The sequence below is a fragment of the Falco peregrinus genome, chromosome W, assembly GCF_023634155.1.
Source record: "Falco peregrinus isolate bFalPer1 chromosome W, bFalPer1.pri, whole genome shotgun sequence".
Classification (NCBI taxonomy): domain Eukaryota; kingdom Metazoa; phylum Chordata; class Aves; order Falconiformes; family Falconidae; genus Falco; species Falco peregrinus.
In genome coordinates, this window is record NC_073743.1 from 14,547,852 (window position 1) to 14,571,928 (window position 24,077).

A 24,077-nucleotide genomic window follows, 5' to 3' on the forward strand; every position below is an offset into this window, starting at 1 on the left:
AGTATGTGCAAGTCCAACAAGGTCTGATCCCTGATACTTCAAGTGACTGTCAATTTGTTAACTTTCTGGAAGTTCTCAAAGTTCTTCATGGGGAAGTTTTATTTATCCAGTTTTGTAGACCACGGATCAGAAACACAATGCCTACAAGTTACATATCTTGAGTTTTTTTAAATCAATCCCTAATTTACAGTGTCCAACTTGAAATGCCAATTGCAGTAGGGACCCCCCTCCCCAAAGCACGTAAATAATGAGCATACAAAACAAGTAGGCACTAAAAAAAGTAGTACCCAATAATATTTTTTTCTCTAGAAATTACTTGCTCAGCATCTGCAGAGTAAACCAACAGCTAAGCTAGGAAAAAAACGCCATCTCTCCTAACTTCCAGCTCTCAACAACACCATAATGGTGTGTTACAAGTATAGATAGGGCTGTGAATCAAAGACTGTCCTCATGGCAGGACCTGGGCAAGATGGGTGGCTTTTCTGGGCTCACCCCAGCAGTTCACCTGAAACCAAGGGAATGAGCTATCAAGGCAGGCCACTTGCTCATCAGGTTCATTTTGTCTGCAGTCAGAAGGATTTCTGTGCCTCTCTTTCTCGTGCCTCTCTTTCTCTACACCTCATAGAGAGAAAGGCTCCCATCAGGAAAACAAAAACAAAAGCAAAAACAAAAACAAAAAAAAGGAAAATGCATTTGCGTTTTATAATTTGAGCATGAAACTGACATAAAAATAAAGGCTTCAGCATTGGACTTGGTGAGGGAGGGGAAGGGGGAAGAACTGGGGGGGGGGGGAAGGATAGCAATTTTCTGACACCTGAAGTATTGTTTAACCCTTTGCTTAAAAACGCTGACAGCTTCTGCACCTCTATCCACGATAGAAGCAGCCTGCTGGCACATTGGTAAAGTATTAAGACGAGCGTAGATTTGGGCATGATACAAAGAGATTAGAAGGCAATGCACACAAAGTAACCATTACCTGGCAAAAGATGGTTTTGATACCAACATCTTTTGTTTTGATTTCAGATCAAAGGGAGGCTAGGTTGTGTAGGGCTGGAGCTCCAAGCTGGTGCTCTGAGCTGCATGGCTAATTTATCTGTGGCATTCAAGCAGGCATAACGTTGTCTGCTTGTAAGTAGAGAAAGATCTGAAACACAAGGGAGGGACAGGAAACAAAGGGGGAAAGCAACAACAACTCCATACTGCGGAGAGATGCAGTCTCGGGTCCTGCAGAAATGCATTTAAATACCTGTGTTTCTTCTTTACAAAAGTTTGGGTGCAAAGTCCTCCTGCTGTTCTCAGTCTGGAAAGTCTCATTCCAAATCCAGATCTGAGGTTGTCTCTGCTCTTAGAAAGCTCTGGCTCCTCTGCTGGGATACCCTCTGGGTCTGCAGCCCTGAGCCAGCGTAACACCACCTTGTCACGGAAAACATTATCCCAGTAGACCCTGGAGGATGGGCACAGCCGTACTAGTATAAAAATGCATGATGACAGCATGCCTTTGCTTTCCTTCTGCTATTTCCGTGCACGTGTGTGTATTTATATGCCAGTGTAACCATTTCTATACAGGTATTGTATTCCCTCTAACAGAGAGGTTCTGCCATCCTGATCATGCTGCTCCAGTTAAAACAGTGCAGTTTTTCTCCTTCAACAGACCTAAACACAGTCCTGCAAAGCCCTGTCAGTTCCTGCTGGCTTTGAGGGAATGTCGAAGCATCTTTTGAGAGGGTCTCAGCAACCCTCCCTGTAGCGACGGAGGGAAGACACAGTCACTCAATATGAGCGATCAGCAGACTTCGTTTATTGTCCCTTACAGTCACCTTTTATGCCTTCTTATAATTAGCTCATACATATTACAAAAGTTAAGCTCATTATTGGTTAGTTGCCTAAATACCAAGCCCGCCCCTAGTTTCTCTTCTGTAGTTATCTGTTCCCACCTGCAACATTCTTTTCCCACCGAAATCTTCCTGTTGTTGTGTAACAAGAACAGCCAAAGACAGTGTATTTTTGCTTTACTTCAGATAAGCTGAGAGCGATGTGCATTTTTGTCCAGCCAGCTGGACTATGTCTATGAGACCCTTTTCAGCTAGCCAGTTATCCACAATTCCCCCGTTTTTATTTTGGGCGACATAGGCCTGGTTGACCATTTTCAATAACAGCGTTTTAACACAGGAAAATACACAGCCAACTTATAAAATCTCAGTTCAGAAGTATAATTCCTGAAATACTTGAAAAATAAAGTTAGCTTGAAGCTTTAATTTAGATGCTCTTTCTGTTCCAGTGATATAAAAAGTTTAAAAACTTCAAAGGTAATTTTACAGTTCTGAACCTGGACTAATGCAAGCTCAAAACCCAAAAAGAAACCAAACTGATGTTTGACTAGGAATATTTGCAAATATTTTAGTGGAAAATCCCTGACCATTAACAATTTTCTGTCCAAATAACAACTGCCCTTATGCAACCAACCAGTCCATACATTTTCTGAAGAATACCTCATTGATATCAAAGAATTAACAAAGGGGAAAAATTAGTTCTAAGCTATATACATTCATAAGTGGATTTTTCAATAGTTACATACAGATTTACACACTAAGCCATAATGGCTTGTAGGTGATACACACAAGAAGAGTACATTGCTTATCTGTCTGAGTGTCTATGCTAAATTTGACAACTATGCCACAAGCCAAGCCTACATGGGTGCTGTATGTTATGCACGTTCCTTAACAAACAGAAGTATAATAGACAAATTCCCAAGATCTAGTCCCCAACCTAATTATATTATTTTGTAGCCAATTAAGGAAAATAACACAAATGTGCATATCTACATGTGCACACACCTTTTAGTTCAGAACCAATCCGTGATAAAAGGCCTTAGCCTTATGGCATCATCAAATCTTAACGAGTACAGTAATTAAAAATGCAGTCTTACTGTAAGTGCGATTTATGCTGACATTCCCTCAAATGCTACACGTGAGTATTTCTCACTCAACTGCCTCAAGTTAAAATAGTAGTATTTGTTAATATGTATTAAAAAATCATTAATTCTCTAGAATAGCAGTTGACTTCCATAACACTATGTAAGCAAAAGAGGCCCAAGATGGGTTTTCTGAATACTAACAATTTATTTTAGACAGTGTAAACTCAGGTCTTGAAAGATTTCACTCTGCCAGACGTAGAAACACTGTTGCACTCCAGTTGTGATATCCCTTTTCCCAAGTTGTCACATGCACATCTCGCTCAAGCAACATTATTGTTAAAGTTTCTCTCTGCTACATAAAAGCATATTGCACTTGTTGATATAAAAGACAGCACCCTTACTTAGATTATTACCTTATTACCTCATAACTCTGAGTATACCTTGTATCTCTGATTTCATCACTTCAAAAATTCACCAGAAGCAGATAAAACCACAGCCTCAGACTAAACTACACCTTAACTGCTGATTCAAATAAAGGCATTCTCTTCCAGATATGCCTAATGCTTACAAATAATTTTGGCTGGTTTTGATCAAAAAACTATTATTACAATAATGATCAAAAATAATAATCCCGTTTGCAAAATGCCTTTAAGCCAGCCTCCTAGTCCCAACCAATTTCCACATTCAGAATACAGCATAAATACAGAATACAGAATAAATTATCTCCATCAAGGCAAAAAGGCTTCTCTTTAAGCACAGAGATGTTTGATAGTTCAAGGCAGAAACCCATTTCTTGTAGGGGACATCTGAAGCACTTTTTTTGGTGGGTTTGTAATCGATTCCGTATTTTTCCTTGAGAAGCTTAAGCTGTTCCTCTTGTTTCAGGAGTGTTTCCAACTCTGAGTTGTCGAATAGGTCCGTATTTCCCAAACATATCATACATTTCCTCCGCTGTGATTTTATACGGCAGGTTCCGAATATAAAGGATCCCATTGACCTCTGGGGGCAGCCAGATGTCAGCTCGCTTGGCCGCTTGCATCGCCATGGCGCCGATCGGAGGGCGGGGGGGTGCCGCCTTGGAGAGAAACCGCGGCCGGGAAGGGGCCTGCCGGGCCGCGCGCCGCCGCTCGCCGTTGCCGCGGGGGTCCCGGATGCTATCCCATACGCTAATAACCCGGGTAATGCCTTTTTACAGTCTATGTCCTGAACGCTCCGCTTTTCTAAAAAGCATTTGAGCGAATCGTACGTCGCTTGTCTCTCCATACCTTCGTCAGCGCTGTTGCAGCCTTTGCGAGACTTCGGCGACGCGTGGCCGGCGGGACCCTCTGTAGGTGCTCCCGGGCGCGGGGACTGTGCCCTTCCGCCTCCTGCGCTGCTTTCAGGACCGGTACCCGAATCTCCGTCGAACCGTGGCTCGCAGGTTCAGCCCTCTCTAGGGTCCCTGTTCGGGCGCCATTTGTCGCGACGGAGGGAAGACACAGTCACTCAATATGAGTGATCAGCAGACTTCGTTTATTGTGCCCTACAGTCACCTTTTATGCCTTCTTATAATTAGCTCATACATATTACAAAAGTTAAGCTCATTATTGGTTAGTTGCCTAAATACCAAGCCCGCCCCTAGTTTCTCTTCTGTAGTTATCTGTTCCCACCTGCAACATTCTTTTCCCACAGCAATCTTCCTGTTATTGTGTAACAAGAACAGCCAAAGACAGTGTATTTTTGCTTTACTTCAGATAAGCTGAGAGCGATGTGCATTTTTGTCCAGCCAGCTGGACTATGTCTATGAGACCTTTTTCAGCTAGCCAGTTATCCACACCTCCCTGCACCCCAAAGGAGAACTGGGCCCCAGGTTGATGAAAAGTAGGGCAGCCTTATACTATCAGCTGCCTGAGAGGGTGCCTGGCATTTAGAGAAGGAGTGACAGAGAAAATTCAAGTTGCCAAGGCAATAGGCAACCTCAACATAATGAAGGCAGACATAAATATATGGGCAGGAGCCAAACACAGATGCTCTAAGACAGGCTTGCTACATGCACTGCCTCAGTTTCCCTTTGATTCTGAGGCAGAAGATGATGCTGGTTCACCGCAGATCATCGTGATGATGATGTTACAGCCAAAATTTCTGATGTACTGCTAAATGACCTGCTCTCATTAAAGTTCAAGTATCTTCTTTGTGTTGCACTGGAATCAAATAGATCAGCTTTTCTGCTGCCCCTGCTGGAGCCCTCACAGAAGTGAGTTGTGCGGTGTACGATCCCTTCGCAGCCCATGCACACTGCAAAGGAGAAAAAGAGAACTCCGACTCTTTCTTTGCTTTCTTTCACCCGCCGGACTGGGTCAAATCTTGATCTCATTTATATTGTAGTAATCCCTGAAGAAATTCATGGGAGTCAGTTCCTCTAGATTTAAATGGGTATAACTGAGAGTAGAATTCATCACCACATCTTCATAGATGGCTCCTAAGCAGGGAAAAATACTAAAGCCTCCTTTATCTTGATGGCACAAGATGGCTCAATAAATGTAAAGCACGTGTTATATGACAGTAGAATAATCTATGGTACTGAGGGCTCACAGATCCTGAAAGTCTTTTCCACTTGCAAGGGGGGTGGGTGGGAATTAAATAATAAGAAAAAATATATATCAAATAAAGTGCTTGTTGCAGAATATTTTTTTAAATACCGAACTGTGAAACCTAAAGTAGGGCAATACCCTCCCTTTCAACAATACTTTGACTTCCTACAGTCAGCAGATGCAATATGCATAGGATTCAGAAAGACCCCATTAAAATTCATTAAACTGTGTGTCCAGCTATTTAGTAAATTTTGAAGAAAAGAAACCTATTGCCTCTTCTGCTCCATACGATGGCCTCTTTGAATGCAATTAAACCTTCATTCATGGGTCTTTCTATCCAACTAATCTCCCACCCCGTGCCTTCCGATGCATTTTTAATAGCACAGCTAATACCACCACCTAAAATCCTCCAGCAGTCACCATGGAGTAGAGCTCTTTGTACAGGCAAGGTACTGTAAATCTCCATAAACAGTGCTTGGATGAACAGCAAATTCAGATAAGTGATGTGTTCTTTTTCATGCCTTCCAGTTACAAATGGGGGATGCTCTTCATCCTTCAAGGTAGATTTTTATCCGGGAATGATGTTGGTTTCACACCTGCTCAGGGGATGTAGCCCCTGGGTTTGGGGAAGCTGGGCAAGAAGAGGTGTAAGAAGGGGCAAAAGGGCTTAAATAAATAGTGAAACAGTAAAGAGAAACCTAGTAATACACATGAAAATAACTCTCCAAAATTAAAAAGCAAAATTGTAATGGATTTGGCAAATTAATAGATGTTATACAAAGAATCAACTTTATCTGTCTAAAGTGTAAAACTCTGGTCTCTTTATTACATGGTTGACAGAGACTCAGGACCCAATCTGGTCTTGTCCCACGTGCGATAAACCATGACCAATTTCAAATCGAAGCTCCTATTTACAGAGATGCTAAGCAGAGAGGGGGATTATATCATGCAAAACAGAAGCAACCAAAAATATTCCTGTTCCCCCCTTCCTCTTTTCCCATCTGATAAATTAACTGGTTTGTCAAAACAGGGAGTGGAGTTGGAGGGGCCAGGGAAAAGGGATTGGTATAAAAAAAGAAAACGGAAGATGAGAACTGAAAATATTCTGTTTCTTTCTGCTCGGAGCAAATCCCATTCCCAGGCCAAATCTAATCAGAATCTGTCCATAAAAAAAATCAGGAAGGAAATGCTTTGAAATATAAGAAAGGTCTCAGCCTGATCCATCCTGCAAGGTGTTCAAGGTACACGGGGTTTCTTTCATGACTTCAGTGTTCTGTCAAAGCTATGAAGAAGTGTTATTTCTGAGTCACAGAATTATGCTTTTCACTTGGCTTCTGTAACACCCCTACACTTAATTATTTCATCTGAACTGCAGATTTCCATGGATCCAGCAAAGCACTTAAGCACCTGCTCAACTCTAAGGACCTATTGCGTTCTGGGAGGCTTTCACAATATGAATTAAGAGCACACTTTGCTGGATGGACGGCTCTATACCATAACTACATTTTGTCTGGAAGAGATACAGGCCCATTCCCATGGGTTTTGCTGCTGTTTAGTACATCGGTCTAAAATTTGCCCATGAGTGTATGTGCCTTTTTTGTTGAAGACTTTGCTGTACCTGATTGAACTCCAGCACAGTGTTCATGATCAGTCTTGGACGACTCGGGAAGGACTAATCCTGGCACCGCAGGATGGGACATGAGCATTACAGTGTGTGTATCAGATGCCATATCACCCTAAGCCACTGGGAAGCCAGTCCGAAGACTGCCTGCTTAATGGAGAGGCACTGTCATTGCCTTGCTCTGCCAAATCAGGTTATTTTAAAGAGAAAGCAGAGCGATTCTGTTTAAAATGCATGAGACATCTGTACAGAGGATGAGAATTTCAAAGTACGGCACAAGTCTTACATTATGGGGAAGTCATTATTCTTACAGAGCTGGAAAGGGAGGGGAAAAAATGTATAGGAGCTCAACTCTACAAAATTTGCAGGCCTGAGTGGCAGGCTAAGTGCTACACAGCAAGCTGTGGAAAAATATCAGCAATCAAAAGCCAAAATCCCAGTCCCTGAACTTCCCATTCAAAGACACGCATTGTATTTTCCTCCTATCCAAGAAAAAGTAGCAAGGACACACTAAAAATTTAGCGGTTAAGTACCCATATATGGGGATATGTTAATTGCTCCACACACCACTGGCACTGGACATGTTGCCTGTAATACCATGGAAATGTATGTACAAGTTAACAGCAAAGTTCAGTCACTGCAAGAAGATGTGTATGGCTTTGTCTGCTTTAATTGTTTCCATGATTTAAGCTTTAGACACCAGGAAATTAATCTGGGCAATAGTCAAGACAAAGCTGGGTCCAGTATTGCTAAAACAAGCTGGCTGAAATGAAAAAGTGCAGCTGTGACTCTCCATCTGATACCAACACACACACACACACAAACACACGTGCACATGCAAAAACGGTCCCGATTATTATTCTTATTATTTATAGACACAGACGAAAAGCCAAAGGGGGCATGGTAATGCACACAGATGCTGATTAGCTGGAGATTATACTGATATGTAATAAAAATTCACTTTGTCTCTTAAGCTGCACCAGGAAAATCAAGGACAGATTAGATTAAAATCAGAGAGAATGAATAATAGAAGTGAGAGGTAACATCGTAAACTATAACTCTCTGCAAAATTTTCTACCTCTGAGTGCCCCTGGTCAGAATAAATAAGGGCTGGAGGATGTAAATGCAGCCCAAATGTACGTAGGAAGGAGGTAGATGTCGCTTTGTACGTGTATTATTTATCAATAAGCAGCCAGATATGCGCATCTACCTGCATGAGTTTGCAAATGCACACACATACACATCTACATGCACACACCTTTCCAACTCTGTTGAACGGATGAGGCAAGTGAGTGCAAGAGAGAAAGCATTGTATTTGGAGAGGGCAGACGGACAGAGAAAGCGTACGGGGTGAACGATTAAAAGCATACGGGAAATGATCTGAGTGAGAAAGATGTGAACTTGTGGGGAAAAAACAACTCAGTCTCTACTTGACAAGGTAAAAGACACACATGTAAGCCTCCACATGTGCATGTATTCACCTAGACATACACCAGCATCTGGAAAAAGGGTCCCTCCAGCCACAAAAAATCCCGATAAGGAGAGATCAGAGAAAACTTTCTCCTCTTAGAGTGCTTGCTTGGAAAGGAACAGAACTCCTGCACATCCAACATTGATTTAAGTTTACTGAACATGTTTAATATTTGATTAAACCTTTGGCATAGCTGACTATTCTGATCTGAATAGATGATCCTTTCCCTGGTAGTAAAGCCAAGCATAAGTAATAGCTGTCCTCTGACTACTGCCTTATGCATACGAGTAGGATTTTGCCCTGTCTGAAAACCTGCTTGCTACCTGCTTCTGGATTATTTTCAGCTGCTCAGTATTTTCAGCTGTGCTTTATGAAATCAAACAAAAAAACACAAAAATGCTTCTCCCAAACATGGAGGGGGCTGTAATTTATTTGTAGCTGAGGGAAAAATCTCTTTCCCAAGTCTTCCTTGGCTTAAGTATTTAACCTGTTCTCCTCACTGTACTTTTTGCCTGTGGTTGCATTGTTACTTGCTAAATACATTAGCAAATGCTCATCAGCTTGCTCAGCAGCTTGGGGATGTTTGTGTGGTTGCCCACACACACGCACAGACTCATACATGCAGCAATTTTACAAATAAATCACAATCACAGGGGTGAGGAGAGGGCACGTGATACTTCATAAGGGAGCAGAACAGCAAAAAAGAAAGGACATCTACAGGATCAGAAAATAGGGGCTGTCAGAGTTTCTCTGTGCTTCTGAACACCTGTGAGGTGGCCACTGCTGCTGATCACAGAAGGTGAGAGAAGGGGATACCAACCCACGCTGCTTTTCCCCTGGCCACCAAGGTGAGGAAATGTCTAATCCCTCATCACAGACAAAAAACAGGCTTAAATGATCAGCCTACATGCTTTACACTTCAAATAAGACAAGGCTTGCTGGGAGAGGTAATATCTTTTATTAGACCAACTGATACAGTTGGAAAAAAATAGACAAGCTTTCAGACACATAAGGAAGTCTGTCATTTTTTCCCCAGCTATATCAGCTGCACTAATAAAAGACATTACCTCTCCTTACAAATGTCGTCTCATTTATAACCTTAGACCATCACCACTAAAGCTACAGCACATCTTCTACCTTAAATACACACAAAGCTCTTTGCAAAGCTGGATATCATAAATTCCTCTTTACACATAGCAAATTGAGGAAGAGCAAGGTCTAGGAATGGGATCTGGCATGACAGAAAAGGTTAGTAAGAGGGCTGGGCTACAAATAGGCTCCTAATCCCTTCCTACCTACCTCTGAATGAAGAAGACTCTGATGCAGCACTACATCAAAGGCTTATTTTGCCTTCTTGCTTTAATTGGGGTTGCTAGAGAAGGGTCCTGGAGCTGAGGGGTAGTTACATTTCAAAACAGCAGGGAAAAATATTTTTGCAAGAAGCTGAACTGTAGTCCCAGAGGAGACTGCCAGGAATAGTTAAGAATAAGATCACAATTTTAAGAATTCAAAAGAAAATGTATGCAGAATTTTTGTTCAGGTGTGAGAAATCTGCTACTGATTTAACAAAACAAGAAAAGTTTTTTTTAAAAAAGTGCAATTGCCTTGGTGAAATTATAGATTTACTGCACTGTTTTATACTTTTAATCTTTGACAGCGGACAATAAGCTTTGAACCTCAAAAGAAAAAAGACCCACCTTTTCTGTCTACTCCCTCAGTAGCTGATGTACAGAAATACACGCTTGTGTATCTCTGTGTGTGTGTACACTTTGCGGGTGTGGGTCTTTCCGCTACTACCCACAGCTTTTTTCTTTTGGAAAATAGTCAGTATGGCTCTCTTTCCCCAAACCCTGTTCAGGAAAGAGTGGAGAACAGAGAGGAGAGATAGTTAATGTAGTCTGAGAGAATCAGAGTGGTGACTTGCAACATGAACCAGTGAAGTGCTCTCTACAGGGGTGACAGCCAGCGACAGCACAAGGGCAAAATGTCGGTGCAGAGATGAACCGAGGGAAGAGGAGTGTGAACAGTGATGGCGAGAGCCAGGGAAACAGGTCTGTAGTGGCAGAGGTTGGCTATGGAAAATAAACGACGCATGAGCACAGGTAGGCTGAGAAGGACATTGTGGGAAATGGGCATCGAGCCTGGAGCGGTGGCCAGGGAAGGGACCTGATGCTGGGCACAGATCTGAGCTTGTGGTCCTTGCACCCATGCCTGCACCTGCCACCCAGGGAGGAAGCCTGGGAAGAGGTGATGAGGAGCTGGTCTTGGATGCAAACCCAGCCAGTGAGAGCCCAGGTGCAGCACATGGAAATTAAATGCAGGGGCCAGGGATGGAGAGCTGAACCTGGGGAGCGAGCTGCTCGCCTGGCAGTCAGACCAATGCCTTTTGCCAGGTAGCACAGAGCAGGGTCACTGGGTGCGCTGGTGGCTCGGCTATTTGTTTTTAAACTAAGAAGCTGCTGCCAGGAGTCCTGTCCCTGGATCGGTGTAGGGGAGAAGACAGGGGAGTGACACACCTATTGTGCAACTCCTTTTATGAATAAACTCATAAAATCTAATTCTACCAGTACATGTCTGGCCTTTTTCAGTGAGCCAGTCAGTAACAAATGATCATTTAACAGCACAAAGCAGCCATTATATAGGAGAACAGATTGAGGCTAATACAACACACGTTCCCCTCCGAACAAGAACCCAACATTATTTCTTCATTTATTTTTTCCCCATCTGCAAACACTGTCAGTAAAGCTGAGTAAATATATCTAAATAATTAAACAAACAAATACTTTCCCTGCTGCCCCTAGGCCTTTGAAACTGAGACTTAGTTGGATTTCAGGCAATCAAACAGCATCACATTCACACACTCACACTGCACGCACGCTTCCTCTCCACCTTTGACAGAATATCATTGACTTGAGTGCACTGTGATGATTTCAGATAGACTAGGGGTTAGATAATCGACTATACACACATACACACATGCACACTCCAGCTCTTCCATTTATTTCATAAAAGACATAAGCACAGATGGGATGGAAACACACAAAAATACCCCAAAAAACAACCAAAACCCACATACATTGGTATTGATGTACTAACTAAAACTGCAACAAGGTAACACACAAAAACCCCCAGGGAGCTGGATTCATTTGCTTGTCAGATCTTCACTGTAGGAGACCACCTGAAACCCTGGTTTTAAATGAAAAGGTTTGTAAATTAATTTTGTTGTGGCTGGATACTTGAGGTCACTGGAATCTTGTTTGTTCCCCACAATAAGCTACTTCTTGGGTAGCAGTAGTGAAAACTCCCTTCTGGAGCACCTTGCTATGCCAGTTGGATGTTCACATCCCTGCTTAAGGATTCACATGGTGTCTGTCTGTTGTTTGTGAGGCTGGGTCACAGTCTAACTATTGACTTCAGAGAGTGTTGGGTTGGTCCTCAGCAAATGGACAACGACTACCAATTCCATTTGCCCATACTGAGGGCAGGAGTACACTTGTCTAGAAAGAACTTGCTCTTTTCACTGACCCGGTCAAGGCAGATACCTTTGGCTTGATTCAAATCGTACTGCAAATGATAGGTTTGGATCAGGCCCTTAGAGAAGAAAGGTGGGATGCAGCCCTTCATCAAATCCTTGAGCTTTGCAGCTCCCTCAGTTACCATAACAATGAAAAGTATGTATGTGATTCACTAAAAGAAGAAAAAAAAAAATCAAGATCCTGAATCAGTGAATGATGATATTCCTGTAGACACAGAAATTAAAAAGGCTGAACCCTACTCACACAAAGAAAACTGGCAAAATTGCTATTGACCCTTTCTAAGCAAAGCAGGGACAAATATGTATTTACAAGTGAAATGAGCAAATTTAATTTTCTACCTCCCCACAGCGTGTTTTTTTGAAAGCATGTTTTCCTGATCTGCACTGAAAGGGGCTCTGATGTAACACACTTGTCATCAGAGATGCACCAAAACCTTTACTGAGAAAAAAGAAATGTCAAATTTGTGCCATTAACTTTTCCTTCCTATGAAAAATAAAAACCCCTAAAATTAAATTAAAAAAAATATCCAACTGGCCTCATACTGCAGATGAGCAAATGAAAGTTCAATAGCTCACTGGAGCCAATGGGAATCTTTCCATTCATTCAGCAGGTTTCAGATCAGGCCTGAAGGCACCGAGTTTAAGTGACTCCATCAGAGAGTGTTGGTGAGTAATTATTCACACTGTGATTAGAACCCAGGCGTCCTCACCACCCGCCCTCACCTACCAGATAACACCCTTCCTTTGAATGAAGCTGCAGGCGCAGGCAGCAGTTTAAGAGGGGCAGCTCTGAGGTGTATTAGCTACCAGCAAATAATCCAGAAGGAATGACAACGCTTGCTTTTCTTGTTTATTTATTTGTTTGTTTAATTGGATGTTAACTTACACTAGCCCATAACAGAATGTAAAACCTAGTGCCACTCTATCACCCTTATGTCCTGCAAGATCTTTACCTTCATTTCCTTCCAGTGTTTCTACGAATTGGCTTGCCTTCACCCCCTCCCCGGCTTCTCTGTCAATGACTAAACTTGGAGTTAAATTATTTGTAAGATCTCTTTTCTTTGGTATCAAAATTGGCTGAATCCGGACTCTTGCAAATAAACATGCAGCAATGGTACGGTTTAAAAGATTTTGCCAAAAGATTTTTGTTAGTTGTCTCGCTCATTCCTCACTTCCACTCCTACCTTCCTCCTTTATTGCCAGTATCTTGAATGAGATTTCTTTTTCTTAAAAGAAAAAAAAATCCATAATAAAAAAACCCTAAAAGATAGGAAGAAGGAAAACAAAGAAAAAGAATTACCAGACTCCCTCCAAATGCACAATCCAGAACAAACCCCACAGAATAGCATAACTGAATAACAATATATCTTTATAAAAGAGGGTGAAAAATTGCATCCTCATCCATGTATTATTGAAGATGGAATGCAATCAAATAAATCACTTTAAATAGCAATTAAATACTTACAAAATAAAAATAATTGCCCTGTAAACTGACCAAAAAAAAGGCGTAATGAAATGCAAACCATCTTGAAACTACCATACAAAAACTGGAATGAGACACTTCATGCCAAACCGTATAGCAGAAGTGAACTAGCATACCTAGATAAAGCAGCCTATTGCTGAAGACGGAGTAGTTAGGAAATTCAGAAGGAAGCAGGTCTGTGTATCTGGATTTAGATGAGTAAGAACCTAAAGGCAGTCACATTTCATATTATCGGTCATTCCTGCCTCAACTGTTTCTTGCAGAACTGTCCGTAACCTAGGGCCCAATCCAAACACTGTTGCGGCCAAGGTGGAGTTTTCCTGAAGACTTCAACAGGCTTTGGAGCAGGTCTGTAGTTGCTCTGCAAAGTCTTTTCCCGTTAATTATAGATTACACATGTCACAGAATATACATTACTTCCACCCTCTTTTCCCCTCCATTTCTTAAATGCTGCTAAGGGTGTGAAAAAATAAATTAAATCAAGCACTTGCATTGCATTGCTGTGTAGAAAAAAAGCTCTCTGGGATTAATCCTGTTCTGATGGGGGCTGAACTGGTTGACCAAAACAGTCCTAGCTGCATCGGGTTTCTCAGGCCCCTGGCTTCTCTGCAGCTGCCAGGCAAAGACCCGATCCTAGAGAAAGAGGTGTTTCATTTCCATCTGGGTCAGTTGAAATAATGGTCAAGAAACAGCATCTTGCCTATAAGAGGCAAGAAAACTGAGTTTTCTCTGGGTTGGTTTTCAAAGAGGTGAAAGCCACCTACTTCAATCTGCTTAGCAGAGGTATCTCCCTCTCCCTTCCTCTCCTCTCTCCTGCACCATTTCAAAGAAGCACATCTTTACCTTATTATATTATTAGAATCAATCAATGATATTAATATCACATGTGGGCAATTCTGTAAATTCTTCATAGTTCTCCTCCCTGCCTGTTAACAGCAGGTACATTATACAGTCTCTGGTTAGATTGGTCAACCAGGCTATCGATAGTCTTAATAAGCAATATCTATATTGTGACCTTTGCTCACCGAACTGAATCTCTCCTATAGGGCTGTCAGATTCCTTAAAGAAGTATTGATAAGCTCATTACTGTATTGCTACATATAATTTTAGGTGTTATTTTCACTCATCCTCAAGCATCTAGTAACCTCATGCTTTTTTTTTTTTTTTCCTCCTAAAGTGTTGGCCCTTTTGCAATTGATCAAACAGTGAATTAGAGCATTATAGAAAGGAAACATAATCAGGGGATTTCTACAAGCACACTGTGATATATCTTTTGATCTTCCGACAGCCTTCTTCCCTCTGAATCCTAGGAAAGAAGCACTGTTTTATAGGGATAATATTAGGCTGATGCTGCTTTATACATCTGTCTGCAAGAAGCTACCGAATCCAACAAAGATATTTGTGTGCGTTTGCAGTGAGTGATGCATATTATGTGATGCGAATCTATCCTTAGGGACTGAAAAGGAGAGGAACTATGTGCAAATGTAAGTCTGCCCTTGCGATACATGTGTTCATACACAATCTCTGTGTATTATATACACAGGCATTTGAATTGAAAACAGGCCGAATATGCAGTCAGATCTCATCAGACCAACTCTGTCTGCAAAGCTCCATTTTTATTCTGTTTGAAGAAACTTCATGTCCAGTGTTATCTGCCCCAGCGCACTGGGAAGTCAGCTGGGTTGCCTCTGGAATTTTTTGGAGACTCAGAGACAATGTACAAATAAACCAGAGATGGATTAATTAAGTGTGACTGTATCATTAAATTAGTATAATGAACAAACAGCTATGTATCATGTTAAACTCTGCATATAATTCCAGGAATAGCCTGTTAAGTCACCTGCTACTTTCATGCAAGAGTGTGATCTCTGTACTGTCTTTTAGAAAGGAATTATTTAGAGACCTGTATCAGCCTGTCTGTACTGAATGCATGTTTTTGTTAGTACCACATGTAATAAATGGTTATGTGTGTGTGTGTGTGTGATATACAAACATGGCAGGCACACTTCTGTCTCTCTGCATATGCACTTCTCACATAAATGTTCATTCTCAGTTCACCTTTCACGCAAGCGATGTCTTTTTATGTTTTCCAGACTGAAATAAGGAAATTATAGACCTCAACCACACAAAGGGGAAAAAAAAGCCTGTATTACAAACTGAGTCTGTACTGCACCTTGGTGTATCAAACTGTAAGCAACTTTCTGGCGGCAAAATACTTTGAGACACCTAACAGTGAAGGTGCCTGTTGCCGGCAATTGTATATCCCTGGAGGCATCAACATTGCCGACAAATCCATCTATGAAATAGTTAATGTTAAAGAATGATTGTCCGTGTTCAACAAAGGAGGGAGAAATAAACAGATAAGGGTGAGGTAGATCAAAATCTGCATGCCTCATTGGCTGAGTTGTTGGATATTTCTAGTGCATTTGAAAGGTTTGTTACTAAGAACCTGTTAAGTATCTTTAAACTTTTGATCTGTAGCCAGTCTTAAAAAAGGTGACAATTAATTAGAGTGCATTGCAATAAAGTCACATCGTGGTCAGTTTATATATACCGTCCAAAGCTGGTTCACAGAAGTCACTGTCCATTAAAGTCTTCTTGGAGTCTGGTTCATTATCAATTTTTCCCCCTTGCCTTGATCAATATTTTTGGTTGCTTTTGCTTGACAAACTTAACACAATGTCTATATCTATATCTCTTGCCATTCATTTACATGGAATGGATGGCCATATATGATTTATTTTTATCTACTACATATGATCAGGCACTTTATTGAGAGGTTTAACGCTCTCATCCATCTTTATTTTAAGGAGCGACAATAAGCCTTCTATTCCTTCAAGGGGATGTCAGTTGGATATAACCTGTGTGCGCATTCATGCTGTGGCTCATGGTGACAAAAGCAAACAAATGCAATATCTGTGGTGACATCCTGACTCCAGCCCACACTAAGCGATGCAGCACAAAGTGATTCGATAGCTCCTGCGATCCCCAAAATGCAATGATGCATCTCAAGGAGGCACAGGGAGAGAGAGGCCCCTACAGTGTATACCCCGGCTCAGTCAGTGAAGTCGCAGTGGAAGAACAGCCATAGCCATAACTTTAGCTCACCATGGTTATTATTTTTCCCTTTTTCCACTGCAGATTTTAATACATAAGGGTCAGTCCGCCATGACAAACCCCGGAGACAGTCATATGGGCATCAGTGGAGCAGTTAAGTGAGTGAGAAATGTGGCAGAATTCAGGCTTTTGTCAGTTCCTCAGCTTTGGTTTAGTTTTAGTTTCACTTACAGAAGGAAAGCTAAGTTAAGGAGCAAACCAGTAAGCGCAGAAGCTGGTAACATTAATTGCAGGTGTTGTGGTTTGCTATGTAAATTCACAATCCGGAATTTTAAAGGGAATGTGAAACACAGAGTAAGTGCAAGCCTGCACCAGGATTTCCAAAAGTGAATTCACCGAAACAATGGCAAAAATCTCACTGACTTCTGCCCAGCAAGCAGGCAACGGGCCTTCGCTCCCTAAGTAAAGATGATGCCGGGATTAATGGAACACCAGCCTCTCTGTTAAGGCTGGGATTCAATTTAGGTCACTTAACACCTCTCCCACTTAGCACAAACCGTTACAGGGCAGAAATCAGACAGCACTTAATGCACAGGTCATGGTGAGCTCCGCAGCCTCCTGCTATTATGGAATATTATTTTAAGGCTATAGTCAATACCTACATGAGTCTTTGTGCATCTGATGCTTTTTCTCTATTTTAAATGCAGGTAAGTGGCCCAACAGCCTAGATCATCTCCTCTACTTTTTCTCCTTTGGAACCATTACTGACTGTTGCATAAACCTGCCTGGATTCACATTTGATTGATGGAGGGACAGTAACAGCTCCTTTAGTGTCATTATGGTCTGTCAGGTCAGTGTAGCTGGAATGCATGCACACAGGGTACGCATGATAAAAAACACCCTGACATCTTGTGGAAAAATGTGGACGTGTATTTCCAGCTCTTAAGGCTAGGGGAGGCCCTCCTTGACCATCCAGCCCCTTCTGCCCCTTGCTCTTGACCACCATGCATAGAGAGTCTGTCCTCCGCCCGCTCTCCCTGATGGGTACAATCCACTTTTCCATTGAGCACAAGACACTTTCTGCAATCTCACTCACTCCTTACCCTTGTAAAATTTCCAGATACCCTCTGACAACTTCCTTCAAAAAACTATTCCATCAGCTACCTGGCTTTTATTATAGTATGCAACTTGAATCCTCTACTAAAGAAAGCCCTGTCCGTGGCACTGGTCAGTGGCTGATGCAGGATACAGGACCAGATGAACCACGCTTTTCATCCAAGGTGACAAGTATCCTCAATTTCCCCCCCTACTTCAGTGCTGATGCCACTCTCTTCTGGCTGAATACGGGGGGGGGGGGGGGGGGGGAAATAAAACCAAACCAAATTGTCCTCTTGTTTCTGTTATGCTTCAGAAATGAGTAAGTTCCTGATTCTCGCTTTAATTAAAACAATGGTTTGGCCAAGTAAATACTATGAAATTTGGTTGTTGTCACTATTTTTTTTTAAGTAAAAGAAAATAAGTACCTTTTTTTCCTTCACTAAAATGCACAGAGACACCCGTATACGTAGATATTGAAGGACAAAACCAATTGTAATCCATAAATATGTAGGAAAATATAAGTCTAACCTGGAGAAAGGCAAGAGAAGAAACAAAAGCTCTAGAAACGCAAACTTTAATTTCTTTCTTTCCTCCATGTTACGTAACTTTAAAACAAATCTATTCTTGTAAGGATAATTAGTTGATGTGGTAGTGGGGCTAGCTGAAGAACAGCTTTCAGTGCAAAACTTAACAGCCAAGCAAGACATCCCAGAAAACTGGAGTTTGTATTGGAAATGCTGACACAACCATAACAACAGCATCATAACTGGCTGCAGCTGCTTTTAGAAACCAGAATCCATGTCCAGACCCCTGAAAAAAAGAGTTAAAATATAGCATTCTAATTTATGAAGCAATCTGGGCTATCTGTTTGACATTATCAAAACACATACACACTCATCTGTACGGGAGATTGTAATGTACAGGGAGTTGCTTTTTTCTTCTCTCTTCCATCAAGTTATCCAATTGCATTTTGATTGTTTTAAAGGGTTGTTCTTTAGACCTTAGACATAAAGCCTCCTCTGTTTTATTCCAGTTTATTTGTGCATTTACCTCCCTAAAACTCGTTTGGTTTACTACCATACTAAATGCTGTATGTGTTGCTTTCAGCCAGGCAAGCTTTATGTTTCAATTATGGAGGAGTTTATCCAGCACCTATATTGCGTTGTGCTTCTTTTCAACTAAATTTCCATTTCCCAAAGACTATATGCATGAATGTGTATACACCTCTTTTTTCTGTATGTATACAGATACACAAATCTATACACTTATACACATATACAAATATATCATCCTAACTGAATGTTTATTGAAGCTTCACTCAAACCCTAGCCTGCGAAATAACAATAACCATTTTTCCTTCCAAAGTCCAAAACTTCTAGGAGGTTAAATATGACTGTTTCTTTCAAGATGAACTCATGCAATTTGGTTTGATGAGGTGACAAGATTTCCCACCTGGCTTTTTTCCTAGGTTGCAGCTTTAGAACAGAAATTAAATGAAGGGAAATGAAGTTAGTATCTTGCTTAATTCAGGAATATGTGTTAAACACATCCAAGCAAGATAAATGAGCCCTCTCTCTCTTTCCTCTCCCTCCCTCCCCCGCTTCCTGAGTTTGTCTCTGTGAATACAGGCATACAGTAAAAGCAAAACTGAACTGAAAGAGAAAGAATTCACATCTATGAAACAGAAATTAAAGTTACCACATAGATTGATTAATTACAGGTTTAAGAAGAACATAATGAAAGAATAAAATCTCATCAACAAATTAAAATAACCACCCCCCACCAGAAAAATCCTTTATCGAGGTGTTAGCTCGAAGATTTCCTCTACACTATGTGAAGTGTTTGTCTTCAGTGTGGATTTTACTGTTGTTATTTTTATTTTACAGAAACCTTAGATAATTTTTGCAAACACATGCGTGCACACATGATCTCAGTGGCTGCTCTCACTATGCTTCATCTATTAGACGAAACCTCCCAGGGCCTTTCCTTCCCTGTGCTTCTTACTACTATTTTTATTGTTATTATTAATAATTATTATAGTATGGATTTCATGTTTAAATGATGCCCATTGGACCTTGATGTGGCTTCTAGGGAGCTAGTCAGAAAAGAAAGCAATGTTTGAAAGGGTTACACTGATCATCATAAATATGAGAGGGGTGTTTGGAGCAACCGGCAAGAAAGAAATATCCTATAACTTGGACTGACTCCCTGGTCCCCTAGCCCTGAATTTTTTCTCTAGCCTGTACGAAACCAGTACTTTGCGCTGTCAGGGTACATTTTGAGTCGCATTTCCTGAGGGTGGAAGAGAGTAGGGGAGTGAGTGGGAAGGGCGAAGAGAACTAAACATGCTGTTAAGTTCAAGATTTACAACTTGGCAAGGCATCTGGAAAGCTGGGAAGCCAGTAATGCTGTTATCCATGACTCTCCCTGCCAGGAGTCTACCAGGCTGGAGTAGACACTGCTACTAAACCTCTCCTGTAACAGATGCAACTTCCACTCCTCCCGTGGCTCCCTGCAAAACCCTTTCTCCTGCACTAAAAATGGAGTCACACCCCAGTCACTTCTGATCTGTTCTTTTCTTTTTTTAATAACTACATATCCAATGAAATGAACACACACACACATTAGACAGAACCTGAGTTAATAAAGTGGCTCACTTTGCTCCTGGGCCTCTCTTGCTCCAAAGCAGGGCTACCATGCAAATTATCATTAACTTCCTCCCTGCGAGTCCTACTTTCCTACCAGGGGATCCAAGCATCTCTCCCCCACTACACGCACCCCCCCCCACCCCCAAAACGTAGCATTATCTAATCTGAAATGCACCTCCAGAGAGCCTAAGCTAAGCAGGGAAAGAAGTGGGCAGAGATGGAGTGAGTGAGGCATCGCATGGGGAGTATGCCTCCACTGCCTTTAAAGAAAACCTAAACAGTTCCCGGGATGGACTTTGGACACCTTAAAGTAGTGCTTGGAATATACTTGCTCGGGGATTTCTCCCCTCTGGAACTAAACTACCACCTGTCCCTCCCAGCTCACCCTCTCCAACACACACACAAACACACACCGTGATTTTGTACACGCATCCCCGCCCTGTTTGAGATAGCCTTTTTTATTGTTGTTTCTAACCCTGTTCCCACGCTGAACAAATTCTAAATTAAATACCCACCCCGGAGCAACTCACTCTCCTCCACCTCTGGCACTGGAGCAGACTACAAACAATAATTGGAAAAGCAGTAAAAATTAAAATTTAGGGAAAAAAACATGGGGGGAAAGGGGAAGAAAGAAAAAGAAAAGGCGCCGGTGCCACATACACAACAGTTGTAAAATCGGGGCTTCCCAGCCCCGCGCAGGCAGGCGGGCAAGGCACACGGGCACACACCCCTGGGTGGGCAATGCGCGGCTCCCGAAGGTAAATACGGCACCCGCTCCGTTTCAGCACCACGGCGTGCGGACAGCTGCCCGCCAGCCCCGCCGCCCGCCCGGCGCTCGCCCGGGCGCCCCGGCGCTCGCAAGTAGCTGCATCTCACCTCCCAGAAAGGGGGGAAAGAAATAAAATATACTAATAAACCAAAAAAGCTGACTCCTTTCCCCGTATCTCCCTCTTCTCTTTCCAGGAGGGTCTATTATTTCTTTCCCTGCCCCCCCATCCCCCCCAGCCTGCTGCCTCTGCCCTCCGGGCCAACCAAAAATGAAATAAAATGAAATGAAATTGAAAGAGAGAAAGAGAGAGCCAGGGAAAGAAAGGAAACCTGCCTTCCTCTCCCCATCTCTCCCGGGAAAGTTCAGGAGGTAACTCACCTTTGTGCATGCCAGTGAACCTGTCCTTCAGCACTGTCAGTTCATAGATCTTCCCGAACTCCTCGAAGAGCGGTTTGAGGTCTTTCTCGTCCAGGTTGCGGGGGATCTGCCCAATAAAGAGCTTAATGGCATCGTGGTCCTTCATTGGGATGGTGGATGGGTTTCCGGGACTATGGTTTAATCCGTTCATATGCCCGTTGTTGCTGGGGTTGCTGTGATTGCTGCTCAGGCTGGTATTGTCTGGTTGTCCATTTGCTAAAGTGGCCATCTTTATATACATAGAGAAAATCTTCTTTCCTTTTTTCCCCCTCTTTTCTTTTCTCTCCCTCCCACTCTCCCTCTCTCTCTCCCTCTCTCCCTCGCTTTCGCTCCTTCTCCCTCTTTTACACACACACACACACACACACTCACACACACACTCACACACACACTCCTCCCTCTCTGTGTCTCTCTCTCTCTCTCTGGGTCTGATCTGATTTTTTTTTTTTACACTGAAGATCTGTGTCCTTTTCGTTTAAACAGGCTGGATCGATTCAAATTCCCAGCCAGACTAGGGGGTGGGGTGTGAGTGTGTGGATGTGTGTGTGTGCGGGGAAGGGAAGCTGGGGATGGAGTATTGCTTTTGCCTCTACTCTGGCTAAACCCCCTCCTCCCATCCAACCAACCCCCTGTCTGTCTGCCCGGTAGGAGCTCAATGGTATCTTCCAACACAGCCCCTGGCTATAAATAGCACTAGGCGCATGGCTCTTTGAGAGACAGTCAATTTCTATTGTGCCAAGTGAGCAAAGGGGAATGGTTGCGTTTTTAGGGCCAATGATGATGATTATTTTTTTCCTTTACTTTTTCCTTTGCAAGCCCTCCGATCAATCGTTGTCATTATAATTTCAGTGATCATTGGGAAATCTTTTTTATTTGAGAAAAAAACCCAAACCCAAGGTGTTCTGACTTCTTCCTATTAAGATCATGTCTCTTATTTATTATTTACTCTTATTATGATTTTGCAATTGATAATAAAAGCAGTACAGACAGGGATGAATCCTCAGGCTCAAAGGTTGCTTTTGCTGTTGTGGTTTTGATGTTACAAGCTCTCTTTACTATATCTCTTCTTGTTGCATCTAAAAAAAAAAAAGCATGCTCTTTAAGCTTTTTTTTTTTTAATTATGCTGATGATGATGACATCAAGCTAGGAAAGGTGCAAACTGTGTTATTGTAGCTCTTTGGAGGGAGACAAAAAATATTGAGATGACTCTTAATTTTCATGCTGCCGATATTTATTTTACGTATTATCAGTGCGGGCATTATCTCCTATACTAGCTGCATGTGTGTCTGTGTGTGTGTGTATTGGAAAGGGATTGATTAGATAAGATTTTCTTGCCTGATTTCCAAGTCATCAGGATATTCTGTCTCTCTCTGATGGAAACATAAATTGTATTTTGTAGTCATCAGGGATCGGGAGTTGCTTGTCTGAACAATGCTCTCTAGACGGTGTGTACTGTATGGTGGAAATGAAATCAGCTCTGCTTTCATAGCATCTGGGGGTGGGGAGGGCAGGGAAGCTCGGATTAAGAACACAACTCCCCCTCGTCCCTCAAATAATGATAACAATAATCCGGACAGTAACAAAGCAAGGCTCTGCGTGTTCTCAGAGCAATTTTTTGTTTCGGCTTGGCTTTTTTTTTTAATCCCTTTCCCCCGATTCCCGTGCAAGCTGCGCGGGGATGAGGCTCGGAGAAACAGCAGCAGGCGACCCCAGAGCAGCCTGTGAGTTACCTGGCCTGAACCCGCCCACACCCCCGGCCAGGCTGCAGCCACACACCGCCCGGCTCTCTCCTCTACCGCGGGGGTGCTGGCAGCCTCCCCCGCCCGGCCCTGGCCGATCCCCCCCGGGCACCGCGGGGGCTCCCAGCCATTGTTCCCGGCGCCGCCGGCTGCTCCCCCCGGCGGAGGTGGCCCCGGGGGGCAGGCTGGGAGCCGGACCCCCGGCCGCCCGTTCCCCGGGAGAGTCAGGCAGGGCGCTGGTAACACGTGTGACTGTAAACGGAAGGGGCAGCCGCGGAGGAAGGAGGTTATTACTTAAAATTTGCAACGTTCCTGCGTGTTTTATTGACAGGAATCTATTTTTATTTCTGTTTAAAAAAAAAAAAAAAGGAAGAAACCCACAACACCTTTGCAGCAGTTTTTACTTTATTTAGCTTTGTTTGTAATAGAGTAGCAAGGCACTGTCCTGCTCCCCCACCTCTCCCCCCAAAAATAAAAAAAAAAATAAAAAAAATAAAAAAAATAAACCCGATGCAGGTGGCTCCGCTGTTACAACTACTCCTGTGAGCCCTCCCGTGCCTTAAAGGAGAGCCCCTGCCAGGGAAGGAGTGCGGAGGGGCCCGATCCTGGGGCGGGGGGGTGTCCGGGTGCGGAGGGGTACAGCAGGGCTGCGCCCCTCCCCTGGGCGACCGACGGCCCCGCGGGGGGAGCGCGGCGGGCGGTGGGGCGGGGCCGGGCCCGGCCCCAAGGAGCCGCCCCTCCGCCGGTTTCCCCC

At 42.9% G+C, this 24,077-nt stretch overlaps 1 protein-coding gene across 47 annotated transcripts in view; it reads right to left on the minus strand.

The window, feature by feature from the left end:
- The window catches only part of LOC129783139 (CUGBP Elav-like family member 4), a 773,173-nt gene extending 751,188 nt beyond the window's left edge, over positions 1–21,985 (minus strand). For 46 of the 47 annotated variants that reach the window (XM_055792935.1, XM_055792915.1, XM_055792924.1 and 43 more), the window contains exon 1: positions 21,545–21,902. In XM_055792935.1, coding sequence (XP_055648910.1) covers positions 21,545–21,824 — 280 coding nt within the window. In that variant the 5' untranslated portion in view covers positions 21,825–21,902. Of the gene's footprint in view, positions 1–21,544 lie in introns of all 47 variants that reach the window. The other variant, XM_055792940.1, reaches the window with a different exon arrangement.
- Positions 21,986–24,077: the final 2,092 nt, after the last annotated feature.